General features: G+C 41.9%; 1 protein-coding gene across 4 annotated transcripts; it reads left to right on the plus strand.

The window, feature by feature from the left end:
- Positions 1-538: 538 nt before the first annotated feature.
- LOC115159575 (paired box protein Pax-8) lies at positions 539-13,455 on the plus strand. Of its 4 annotated transcripts, XM_029709436.1 has the most exons (13): positions 539-684; positions 1,139-1,305; positions 5,238-5,366; positions 6,162-6,327; positions 6,569-6,766; positions 6,973-7,049; positions 7,304-7,429; positions 7,689-7,858; positions 8,051-8,171; positions 8,780-9,016; positions 9,464-9,565; positions 11,313-11,399; positions 12,343-13,455. In XM_029709436.1, the coding sequence occupies exons 3-13, from the start codon at positions 5,297-5,299 to the stop codon at positions 12,411-12,413; spliced, it is 1,425 nt and encodes a 474-aa protein (XP_029565296.1). In that variant the 5' UTR covers positions 539-684; positions 1,139-1,305; positions 5,238-5,296; the 3' UTR covers positions 12,414-13,455. The 4 variants fall into 4 exon arrangements, with proteins under 4 accessions (XP_029565296.1, XP_029565295.1, XP_029565299.1 ...); XM_029709435.1 differs by lacking the exon at positions 1,139-1,305; XM_029709439.1 differs by lacking the exons at positions 1,139-1,305; positions 8,780-9,016.

Here is a 13,455-nt window from a genome sequence, read left to right on the forward strand (position 1 = left end):
CATGTCCCTGACATGGTATAGGCCTATTTAGTCATCATTTTATCACTCAAATAAGGGGACATAGGCCTATACCTGTTGTGTGATAGCAGAAATTGTGACAGATCACAACAAATCAAATAGGACCTACCAAATTGTGTGTGAAAACGGTGTACTCCAAATGAACCTGAATTCACAGACCCCCGGAAATCGTGTCACATCTTGTACACAATCTAATCAAAGCGAAGCTGTCGCTGGGGGTGAATGAAAACAAACCCGCTCCTTGACGAGTGTTTCCGTAAACGTTGCTGTTTTGCTCAGTCAGTGTGCTGTGTTGGGTGGAATGCCACTCAAACCACAAAATCAGTCATCCATGTGGCTTTGGGAAGGGTGACACCCTCTTTTCAAATAGCCACACCTCATCCTTCGTTCTACTGCACCCCGCTCGACTCCATCATCCAATGGCCGCGGCGCACCGTCTCCACTGCGCGCCTCGGAGAGCATCTGTTGGATAAAACCTCGCACAGAATTAGTAGCAGATCCTAAACAGTTACACCACCTCTTGACTGTTGAGAGAGCATCATAACAGACGCTTTATCAACGATTGACTCGGATCTCCCCGGCCGAGGTTACATTTCCTCCAGTGTGGTCTAGCATTGGATAATAATATAAGGATATCTGCCCGGACCTTTTTTCTGCAAGGCGAAGGTAATTCTTTGCACCAATTATGTGCTTTAGGTTGTAAAAGCAATGTTCAAAAGGCATTTCATGTGATACATCACTGTGTTAGCAAATGTGAATGGTTGTTAAAATATTTAACAAATGGTTGTAAATGTGTAGCTTAACAGCCTTGTATTGGTTGATCGTTTAGTTAGTCTACCGAGTCAGGTCAGATTCGCTGAGTAATGTGAGAGAGTAGTCCCAACAAATATCTAAGGCTACCCTACTACGGAGTATAGGCTACGCTAAGCAGTGAAAAGTGTTTTTTGTTTTGGTTTATTACAGACCTATATATATATTTTTGAAAATATAACGAACGGGGACGGAAGACTCAACTTAAAACTGCAACGCGGGCAATAATATAGGCACACTAAAGAAACACAACATCACCACACGATATTCATAAGAAACCCATATTAACTATTACAATATCCTCTTGCAGAGCATTTAAGAGTGCACTCAGGAACACATTCATGCCAAGCGAGGCCCCACATGGACTAAAAACATCTAATTAACTGGGAGAGAGAGAGAGCGCGTGGACCCTCTTACATTTGGCAAGGACACCCAACGACCAAGACCTCAGAGATATGTCCAACAACACCGGACGAGGTAAAACACACGATCTGAGACCCCCTTCCCTCGTATTGCTATATATAGTATTTTGGCCGGTAAAGAGAAGATATCATTCATACATATGAAATATGTCATCGTCAAAGCAAGAAAAATAATGTAATATAGGCATGACTAAATATTTTGGAGGCTGTAGCCTATACAGACCTAGACAGAAATCAGCCGTCAAAAGTTTATGCTCAACGGAATAAGTGCCTGTCAATATTTTCCAGTTAAGTTTCAGCAGGAAAATCTAACATTATTCATGGGGAATTCTAATGGCATGAAAACGAACTGCTTTTCAAGTAATTGAGTGATTAGGCTGATAATAAACTGGATTTGTGCACCAACGAAATGTTGGCTTACGGCTGCCTTGAATTAGGAAACCTTTAAATATTGTTTGTTGTTTCTTTCTAATAAATGTACATTATTCATGTTGAGTAAGGACTTCATGAACAGAAACAGACTGTTTTGTAGGAATTTATTTTACAATTAGCCCCTGGCTGTTTATACAGTAATCGGTCTCTATGCATCAACGTAGAGATTGGAAGGCCAATAACTTCAATCAATGAAAGCCATAAGGATCACTAATTGAATAACTTAATGTGCACCTGTCCTTATAGGCCTACATTGTTTTTAGATTTATTTTCCTTCATTTCAGGGTCTTTGTAAAAGTTATGTCCATTAATGAACGTAACATTAGGCCTATACGAAAGCAAACTATCAGTGATTGACCAACAATTCTGAACGTTGAGCATGGTGTTATAATTCGTGTGTGTGTTCATTATACAGAAAGCCAGGGTGAACTAATAGATTGTCCTTCTCTCGTGGAGGGGTTGGGAAGTTAATTGGACGTTAGTTTAGCTGTCAGATATAGATTTGGGCCAATCCGTGGTCAATGTCACTTCAATCGAGTTAATGATGGAATCGTGGGGAGCTGAATGGTATGGCTTGTTTACGTTTCACCCGGTCTACCCCGCGGCATAAATTATGACACCCTCTTGTCGCCTCAGACGCGCCATCTTCTTTCATGTTATCATAGCACCCTCTGTCAGGGGTTACAATAACCGTTCAGAAGTTATACTTCCGCATTGCACCTCAATTGTTTTTTGGTTTATGGATCTAATCAAATTACGTGACATATAAAGGTGACATAATACATATTGTTTAAAATTGTTGGGAGTATAGGATAGTCAATAGTCAACCAAGTTGTCAAATGTAGGCTCGATCTCTACATTAGTGGTTGATAAATAATTGTAGCTTATGGCCTGTGAGCGCAGGAGCAAACACCTGCTTATGTGAAACATAGTCTTCATTTCTTGTGTTATCAGTAATTGTAATGGAAATCAAGCAATGTTGGACAAATCACTGACAAACGATCTTATTTTGAATTTAGACTAAATAATGGGTAAGGCTAATCTTGGCCAGTGTGGCCACACATCGATTCCATAACCTAATGGTGAGTTAGTGGGATATAGCTTACAAAACCAAAGGGTATAGGAACAAAACAGTGTGACAGAAATGCTGCATTATTGAAGTTCTTATGGAACCAACATGGTTTTCATGAAAGTGAGAGGTTCTGCAATATTTCGTGTATATTCTATTTAATATAAGCAACAACAAAACACGTATGGCAGATATTTCCTCAGGCGTTTTGACGGCACCTTATGTTACATTGTAGAGTATGTTCTTGTAAACATGCATCCAAAACGGTAGGCCTATAGTAGGCCTATAACATTAGGCTTATTTCCGTATCATTCAAATCAAACCAAATCAAAAATCGAATTGTGTTGGTTGCGTACACATATTTAGCTGATGTTATTGCGGGTGTAGCGAAATGCTTGTGTTCCTAGCTCCAACAGTGCAGTAATATCTAACAATATACAACAATACACACGAATCTAAAAAGTAAAAGAATGGAATTAAGAAAAATACAATTATTAGGAGGAGTCGGGAGTATGTATATATATATATATGGCCATCATACATACATATAGATTCGTGTGTATTGTTGTGTATATATATATATATATATATATATATATATATATTGTATGTGTGATGGGATGTATAGACATTATGAACAGTATATGGATAGAATATGTAGTATATCTGAAGAAAAGTTAGTAGAGCATGGGGCTTACAACGCCAGGGTTATGGGTTCGATTTCCACCGGGCACCAACACGAAAAATGTACGACAATGTATGAACTCACTACTGCTAAATTACTAAAAATGTAAAATTATTAACTGCACTACAGTATATACATATGAAGTGTGTGAAACATGATTTAAAGCGACCAGTGTTCCATGACTATGTAGCCTCAAAGGTGCTACACAGTGACAAATATGAGGTCTAGAACCAATAAAATAGTACATTTTACAGAGGATTATAAATTCGAATCCATTTTGATGGGGAAACCCATAAAGATGAATTATTTCAAGGGAAACAACCTAAAGAAGAAGTAATGACATATCTGTAAATGGCGCATACATGGAGACCATATCGGCTTATAATTGTGCAATTAGAATAAAAAGTCAGTATGAGGGATGTGTGTGTGTATGTGTGACAGAAAAGAGAGACGAGAGAGTGTGCGCGCGCGCGTGTATATGCGTGTGTTTATTCCCTTGGGGTTGCTTGGCTTTAATATCCTGCAGGTTGGTGAAGCTTGGCGGGGAGATTTTTACACACTCCGCTAGCACCGTTAATGGTGCTCCTGTTCCCCACCCAGCCTCGTCCGGACTCCGTTTGATGTGGAAATGAAAGCTGGGAAAGGGCTGAGAAAAGAGCCAGGGGAAGCAAGCTGCTGAATGGGTTAAATTAAAAGCAATGGGATTCTTACAAAGTCATTGATGCAGTCCATAGAAAGACAGAGTAGCTGCTGGCAACTTTCAAAATGCAATGGCAAACCTCTCCACAGCTGCATTTCCAAGTCCTCACATAAAGGATAAGTCGATTTTTGTATTTATTTTGTAACGTTAAAATGGCCAACTATAACTAGAACATGTAGCCTATTCCCTGGTGCAGGCCTATGGTATTATTTTCAGCCTGGACACAAGGGAATAAATGTTCTTCTTCAAATGAATATGCGCATTATCCTGAGCGCATAAGTGGTGAAACATGAGAGTTGTATAGGCCTAGGCCAAATAGGAATCACTATTTCATTAAATCCCTATAGTTCAAATACAGACAAATCTCCCATATAACCTACATCACCCTACATTGTCTTTAGAATACTAACCTTATTATACCAACTGCCTGCCGACAGCCGCCCAGCGATGTGGCTAGATGAGAAGCCTATAGCGTTTGTGTGGGGTGAATCAAGTTATTGAAAGCCTATTTGAGCGATATTTGACCTAAACAGTCATTGGAAATGGTCGACTTGCTCACAATGTAAATGTGTCTAATATATAAATAACGAATGGTTAACATTTCTTTTGCGTAATTGTAATGTTTATTTTTTTCAATGGACTATAAATGTGTTATACATGTCAATCAAAGAGCTGGTTTCACATTGAACTTTGCTGTGTAGGAGGAGCCCGTTGACCTCGCATACATACAACCATTTCAAACGAATAATTAACCAAATCGTAGAAAAACAAACTCCAAAACATAACAAGATGACAAATAATTTACCGTGTTATTTAGGCTATAAAATTGTAGCCTAGACAGTATCACTTCAGGGTATGTTGAAATCGAAATTATGGCAATAGGGGATCATTGTGCATGTGAGCTGTTTTTCCACGTCGCGTGCCAGAATATGCCTAAATTATGCCATTTTATAGGCCCCAAACTTCTGACAAAAATAATACATCTAAATCTATCCGCATTATAACGTTTAATGTGACATTAATTTATATCAAAGTTAGGATAAACGTACTTTCTCTGCGAGGAATGACTACCCTGCTCTCGCTGCCTTGTGTGTCCCATAGGAAACCCAAACCCGGAGAGAGGAATCTAGAGGTCAGAACCAGGATTGAGAACATCTAGAATGTGGAAGACATACACAGAGCTGTCTAGACCAGAAGCTGTCAAATTTCTAGCTAGATCCGACTTAATTGGTCAGTTACCCTCTTTTACCACTCTTTTAAAACAACAATGAATTATGCATGGTACATTTACAAAATATGTTCTGATGTGCATCATTCACATCGCTGAAGTCATCCTTTTTATATAGCCCTACTGAGCTGTATACCCGGGTTAGGGTTACTTATATTTTGATTAACTGTTTTATGATCCAACGTTCATATCAATTATATGTAAACTTGAACTCGCCAGACATGCTTGTCTCCTCTCCTCAACATAAAAAAACGAACTTAAATTAACTTTATTGAAAACAATGCTTTTTAACAAATTCCAGGAAATAAATGCCAATTTTTTGGTTCATGACATACACAATTTTGTGAAGAAATTAGATAAATAATATATTGTCCTTCACTCATTCTTGTTTACTTTGTGCTGAATTTTCCCAACAGGTTCAATTACATCTTCTCTTACAAATCCAAATGACCCACTTTTTTATCCTATTTTTTTATGCATACTGAAAATATTTTTGCCAATAGACACCTAAATAATATTTTATTTATTTCATTAATTCATCTATTTTGTTCTACCTGACTGTAGTATGTCATAGTCCTATCTATGTAAGAAGGTTAGGTGCTAAGTCCTGTTTCAGACCAAACAGATAGCCTGAAGAGAAGTAAAACCAGCTCAGAACCCGTTTCAGTCAGTCAGCCCTCCCTGTGTGTGTGTGTATCTTCTGTATGAGGTAGTGCTGAGTGTGGGTGGTAGCGTGGGTGGTAGTGGGCTCAGGTTCCATGACATTTATGTATGTTTCATCCCCCCTCCTCCCCCAGGTCATGGGGGTCTTAATCAACTAGGCGGAATGTTTGTGAACGGCCGTCCGCTTCCGGAGGTGATCCGGCAGCGCATCGTGGACATGGCCCACCAGGGCGTGCGTCCCTGTGACATCTCCCGGCAGCTCCGCGTCAGCCACGGCTGTGTCAGCAAGATCCTGGGACGGTGAGGACCTCATTGAACTTTTGCAACTTTACACAATGGGGTTATACTGTTTATGGCCCTCCATTGTGTTCTCAAGACACTTAGACCAAGAACCACGGTCTCCCATTATTTAAACATTCTGGGTTCACTATACAGTATGGAATTGGTACCGTAAACACTTATTTTTGTTCAATCAAAATGATGACCATCCACATTCACTATATTGCTCTCTTATGTAGCAAACCTCTCTGTCCTTTTCCAGCTACTACGAGACTGGCAGCATCAAGCCAGGTGTGATTGGGGGCTCCAAGCCCAAGGTGGCCACTCCTAAGGTGGTTGATAAAATAGCAGATTACAAACGTCAGAACCCCACCATGTTTGCCTGGGAGATCAGAGACAGGCTGCTGGCAGAGGGGGTGTGTGACAGCGACACCGTGCCCAGTGTCAGCTCCATCAACAGGTAATGACTAACCTCTACATTATGCTATGTGTAAACCAATACATATCACAGAGCGGACCTTTAAAATAGCAATTGTGATCTCTTTAGTAATGTAAGACAAGTGTTTAGAAATGAACTAGGCAGAAGAAAAAGAGTTTTCACTGTTCACCCACTGAAGTGGTTCAATTGATTTTACACTGTTCTCTAATCCCGGCTCTTTATTCCAGAATAATTCGAACCAAGGTGCAGCAGCCATTCAATCTGTCTCTGGATGGCAAAGGCCTAAGCCCAGGACACATACTCAGTGAGTTTCTACACAGACACACGTACACACACACACACACACTCACATCCACCCTTGTGATTAACAAAGCGCTAACACTCCCCCCACTCTAAGCACAGACACACGCCTTCACTAAGGTCCAGCATTATGATCTGATCATGCAGTATTAAGCCTAAAGAAACTCCATGCTTAATGGTCCGTAAGATTAAGCGCTAATGGTCAACGATAATATTGGAGTAATAATGGTCCGTTTCCCTTGTCTGTCTGTCTGTCAGTCCCCAGTTCAGCCGTCACTCCCCCTGAGTCACCCCAGTCCGACTCCCTGGGCTCCACCTACTCCATCAGTGGCCTGTTGGGGATACCACAACCCAGCCAGGAGGGCAAGAGGAGCCATGACGACAGTAAGTACCCTCAAATTCTCCTGCAATCCCAAATTCTCCTCTCACATTTTAAGATTATTTTATTCAATTATATTGAATAAGATTCACTCTCCCAATTGAATGGGACCTCCCCACAAACTGATATAGATTCAGCAGCTTCTCAATATGATACACACTCTCTCTCTCTCTGTCTCTCTCTCTCTCTCTCTCTCTCTCTCTCTCTCTCTCTCTCTCTTTCTCTCTCTCTCTCTCTCTCTCTCTCTCTCGCTCTCTCTCTCAGGTGACCAGGAGAGCTGTAGACACAGTGTGGACTCTCAGGGCAGCGGGGGCGTTCCTAGAAAGCAACTGAGACCAGAGCACTTCCCACCGCAGCACCTGGACTGTGGCTTCGACCACCACCACTATCCCCCAGACTCCTTCAGTTCTGCTGCAGCTAGCAAGACCGAGCAGGTACAATAGCCTACATGGCACATTGGCACTGAGAGCTGGTGGATCCTGATTTACTCCACTCCCAAAATTACTCTCTCTATCCCTCTCTTTGTCTTTCTTTAACTTTGTCATTTCTTATTCTCTCCCTCTCTCTCTTTCACACATGCAACACACACTTACACACAAATGGTTCATCCGATCTATCCTCCACAGACTGTGTACCCTCTCTCGCTCATCAATGGCAGTCTAGAAGACGGGAAGACCAGCCTCTCAACATCGAGTGCTGCTATTGGTCGGAATCTGGCAGCGCACCAGGGCTACACCGTGGTGGCAGGTAAAACTCTTACGATGGATGCTGCCTTCTCACCCTGCACAAATATCAGTTTAAAGATGAAACCGAGGGCAAGCTGAACACGCTGACACATGAGAGCATTGTTTCCCATCAGCATATCTGAAGACCCAATTCACAAAGACAGTTATGTTGAATGTAATAATGCATTCATAATCTGTGAATGTAAAAGCAGTCTGTTTAGGCGTGTATACTGTAAACTCTATCAAGTGCGGTTGTCATCAATCTGATTATAGATCTTGGTTTCCGACCGAGCTATCATAGCAGGTGATGTTTATCTCTGCAGTGCAGCCACATTTTAGCTTGCCGTGCCTACTGATGCGTTGTGCAATTCATTTGGCGTATTATCACGAGCTGCCCAAAGCACCCTTTCAAGTTTAATTTAAAACAGATGTACAAGATGTGCTGTATGTCTATCCGCAGCGCAGTTCGCAAACGCATCAAACACGATGTTGTACCCATTCACTCATCATTCATTTCAATCAGCTAACAGGCTATTGCTGCTGTGTATTTGTTAATCCATTCATATCAGTTAATTCCATTTTATTTCATTTTCTCACCCATCCACCCAACCACTGGCCGTGCCACCTCAGACCCCCTACAGCCCCTCCCACTTGGTCTGAAACAGGAAATGTCCCCAGAGGTGACCAGCACAAGCCCCTCTCCAAATGTGGTGACCAACTCAGCTTTTCTGGAGCTGCAATCGCTGCAAGCCCCTGTGTCTATCAGTAGCAGCTGCAGCAGCTCCAACCATTTCCCCCATGCCTTCAACTCATTCTCCCATCATGCACCAGTGTACAGCCAGTTCAGCAGCCAGTCTCTCATAGCAGGTAATGAAGCATTCATCTCACCCATTGCCACTCCCTGTAGGGGGTTCATATGGACAGTATATCGGTAGACTACACTCTCTTATCATGTCACCTGCCACAACACACCAAACCCCATGTGCAGTACTGTACAGGAACATCAATTGCTGTATATGATGGTAGAATATGGGAGTCTCATAGGGCGGCGCACAACTGGCCCAGAGTCGTCCGGGTTAGGGTTTGGCCGGGGTAGGCCGTCATTGTAAATAAGAATTTGTTCTTAACTGACTTGCCCAGTTAAAGAAAGGTTAAATAAATAAATAATAAAACAATATGGTGGAAGGGTAACTGGCACGATTTCATGTACATGACACATATTCTTTTGGGGCCCACATTTTTATTTGTTTTTCATGTGTATTTCCACCTTCTGAGAAGAGCTGACATTGTGTGTTTTGTTCTTCTCTGTTTCAGGAAGGGACATGGTTAGCTCCACTCTCCCCGGCTACCCTCCTCACATCCCCTCCAGTGGCCAGACAGGCTACTCAACCTCCGCCATCACTGGCATGGTAGCAGGTAAGACTCCCATCCATTGACATTCACACTGAGACAGGCTATGGCATCCTCAGATGGGGTTTCAGAGAAATAAATGAATGATGTCTCTCCTTTCAGTTGAGCTTACTTAAAGTTCTATGCAGCCCTTTTTATCTCAATATCAAATCATTTTTGGTTAACAATTAAGTACCATACTGTGATTGTTTTAGCAAAGAGCAATTTCTTAAGCCATAATTTTGCTAGGACTGTCTGGGAGTGGTTTGAGTGGGGAGGGGAAAAAAGAAAATGAGCTGTTATTGGCAGAGAGGTTTGGAACTTTCTTTCTTATGGGTCTGTTAACTAATTTACCGCCTGGTGATGCCACCATGGAAGGCCAAAACTCCATCCCACCAAAACAGGCTGACATGACAGGCAGTCTTTTCAAACAGCTCTTACACTAAAATGGAATTCATTTCACAGTATTATTCCAATCTCATATATATATAACACAGGAAATCATGTTTTTGACTGCACTGGGCCCTTAAATGCAGTTCACAGTTTTATTTGTGACCCAAACATGATCCCATCTGGGTTTTCCCTTTGGGGAAAGCTGAAACTGAATATGCTAGGAGGACAAAGCACCACTGAGAAGAATGTAGACAAAAAAACAAAACATTGTTTTGGGGCAAGGCAGTGACCAAAACCAACGTTAAAAAAGCAAGGATGGGAGTGAGAGAGGGAGAGATAAGTGCTGGGAGGGAGGATTGGAGATTAACAGGAAGGCATGGTGGTTAATAAGTAGCCTGCTCGGCTGGTGAACTGCACGGCGGTGCAGCCAGGGCCCAGGGGGTACAGGGAACAGGCTGGGGGTTCCGCCCTGCTGCCCGCACCCCCACGCCGCCCCTCTGACCACACATCGCCATGGGAACCAGGGGCCCCACCAGACGGGGAGAGGGTGGGGGGCCACAGGGTGGCAGAGTGGGCCCGGGTGAGAGGGGGAGAGAGAGCACTTTGTGGTGTGTGTGTGTGTGTGTGTGTGTGTGTGTGTGTGTGTGTGTGTGTGTGTGTGTGTGTGTGTGTGTGTGTGCGTGTGCGTGTGCGTGTGCGTGTGCGTGTGTTTGTGTGATGTGCCTTTTTTATTTGAAGTCTGCCCTTCGAAGCGCGAAATGAGAGGGTCTGATTTATTATTTTTCTGGTGGGCTCGCTGTGAGGAAGCGTTCATACACAATTACTCACAGAAAGGGGGGGTCTGGGGGGGAGCGGAGGGATTCAATCCAGCCAACATAATTACCAATTAGATATTGGAATGTAAAAAAAAGAATAAGAATAAGAAAAGAGGACAGAGAGAAAGGTAGAAAGGCTGAAGCAGGAGGTGAGGGATAGAGAGGAGAGGAGGGCATTTTGGAGGGACAGGGAGGGGAGGGTTAAATGCTATAGAGAGGATGTGGAGACTAGCCACACGCATCAATGAGTCGAGGGATTTTACCCCCAGCCATTCACCTGGCTCATAGATTAATGGTTTACAAGCTACCCTAACCGTTGGTGAATTATGAGCTAAATCTCAGCAGATGCTGGCAAGAGGAAAAACACCCTCAAATGAAGGCAAAATAAAACTTTGAGGAAGTCGTGTCTTTTTAAGAAATATAATGCAAAATATTGTCTAGACTGTAATTTAATTTTGTCTATAGGCTACAAGTACGTGTGTAAATTTCTTACCGAATGATGTCGGTTACTGTATATATTTCTCAATGTACATCTGATGTATGTGTTGTTTTTCCCTGTCCTACAGGTGCAGACTACTCTGGCCAGACCTACACTCACTCCCCCTACACCTCCTACAGTGAAGCTTGGAGATTCACCAACTCCAGCATTTTGGGTGAGTCACAGTCAGTCCGGCACAGTGGTGTTCTATGTTCACACCTTTCATAAGTATTAGAAGCATGTACTGTAGTCAGTGTTGTTTGTGTACTGGAACGATGTATGATTCCACACAGGACCGTACTGTTTATAAAGCTGATGTTATGATTGGATCGAACGTGATCTTCATGAACAAATACAAAATGAAAGTGTTCAGAATATACCTCACGGATCAGACTGAATTGTTGTAAATAAAAGTTCCAGCTTCCAATTAAAATGTTTGTTTAAAGCTTCCCTTTGAAATGCTGAATACAATCCATTCATGTCATGTCAAGTTTATACTTTAAACCTTATTCAATTGCTTTGAATCTAAGATACAATGAATGAACCCAGAGTATCAATGGGAAATTCGCAAATACATATCGTCACTCCAACCAGGAAATCATGTACAGCCAAACTTTTGGTTTCAGTCACATCACATGTATCATGATTTCCCCTAGTCCCCATGGAAACTAGTCACCCAATTACCAGGAGGTCGGCTTCAAACCACTGCCGCCCATTGGTGTACAGTAACTCTCTTGGAGCTGACTAGCCTGAGAACTCGTGTCACCTTGACCCAGCTGATTTCACCAGTTATTAACGACAAAGGGGAAAATAAACAGTATTAATGCTTGTGTGTTGTAAATGCTTAATTCTATGCATAACGCAAAACATTCTGTGACATTTCTTCCATCAAGTAGCAGACCCATCCTTAAAAGAGAGATTGCAAAACAGGCAGCTTTATTCATGGGACAAACTATCCAAGCAGGGCAGATTTCCATCTGAACCATCTGCTATTGTCATGTGGTGGATGGGATAAAGAAAGCCTGCTTTACATTGCATTGTCCCTCCTAACACCATCAAAGCCAAGCTAAAAAACAAACCACAATAGTAAACTCCTTTATGTCTGTCGCCCCCTGCAGGTTCACCCTATTACTATAGCTCGGCCTCCCGCACCGCTCCACCATCCACTGCAGCCTACGACCATCTCTAGCTCCCATGGACCAACCCTCATCAAGAGGACTGGTAATGGGGACCAATAGGCAAATCCAGCAAGGGATAGGAAGCTATGATGAGAATTGGACTGTCTCCCAATAATGGACAGGGAAGTAAAAATATTGAAGGGACTTTGGACACTTTTAATGGCAACACTGGACCAGCAGTGCTTGAGCATGAACTCATGGACAATACCTTCTCATGGCTAACTAATGAATTATTTATTTGTTTTTAATGACAGCCTCATCCAGGATGACTTTACACGTTTACACATGACATTCTAAACACTGTAATAGATTTGGGCAACTGATTTCAATGACTTTTTCAGTGGCAGCGCCCTGAATCCTGCATCATGTATACATCGCTCTAAAGCTGTTTCACCAAAGACTTTATTTTTAGCACATTTTACAACTCCGACATGCATTTTTGACTTCATGGTGACATCATAGGATGTATTGTGGTGTCACAGTGCAGTAACTGCTTTTATGTGAAGTTAGGCCTAAAATTGCATCAAGTTTACAACAGTTTTATACAATACACATGTCCCTTTTGCATTCTAGGGTATGTTTTTCAGGATTCTCTGTGTTAAATTCAATATTCAGCCTATTTGAGCTCACCACCCAGCAAAACCTTCCAGATCTTAAATGTAACGCAGTGCCAATAGTCTAAATGAGGAGTACAGTCACACATGGTTTCATTAACATAGCAAAATGTCCTCATGTCTTTGTCAAAGAAAATGTGCTACATGAATTGAACTGTCTGGGTTATGCTACTCTTGTTTGGCAATATGTATATATAGTCAATTGCAAACTGCTCTTAAGAAAAAAAATGCTACTTTATCATGAGGATGATTTGGGGGTGAATATCACGGGGATTAATGACTCATGAAAGATTTGGCGTTTTTTCTTTAATGATATTTCGAGTTTGTTGTAATGCTGATGTTTCGTAAGAACTGTGACTAAACACTTTTTTTCTTATACTGTTATTAATATTATTGAAGATGTAAATACGGAATTTCTAAAGAATTATTTTAATAAAAT

Source organism: Salmo trutta, chromosome 23, assembly GCF_901001165.1.
Source record: "Salmo trutta chromosome 23, fSalTru1.1, whole genome shotgun sequence".
NCBI classification, from domain to species: domain Eukaryota; kingdom Metazoa; phylum Chordata; class Actinopteri; order Salmoniformes; family Salmonidae; genus Salmo; species Salmo trutta.

Bases quoted from the DNA above. Each gene is read 5' to 3' on its own strand.
- LOC115159575 (XM_029709436.1), top strand. From the start codon at position 5,297: ATGTGGAAGACATACACAGAGCTGTCTAGACCAGAAGCTGTCAAATTT. The intron at 7,859-8,050 runs GTACAATAGCCT...TATCCTCCACAG, and splicing joins CAGCTAGCAAGACCGAGCAG to ACTGTGTACCCTCTCTCGCT. The intron at 9,017-9,463 runs GTAATGAAGCAT...TCTCTGTTTCAG, and splicing joins CAGCCAGTCTCTCATAGCAG to GAAGGGACATGGTTAGCTCC.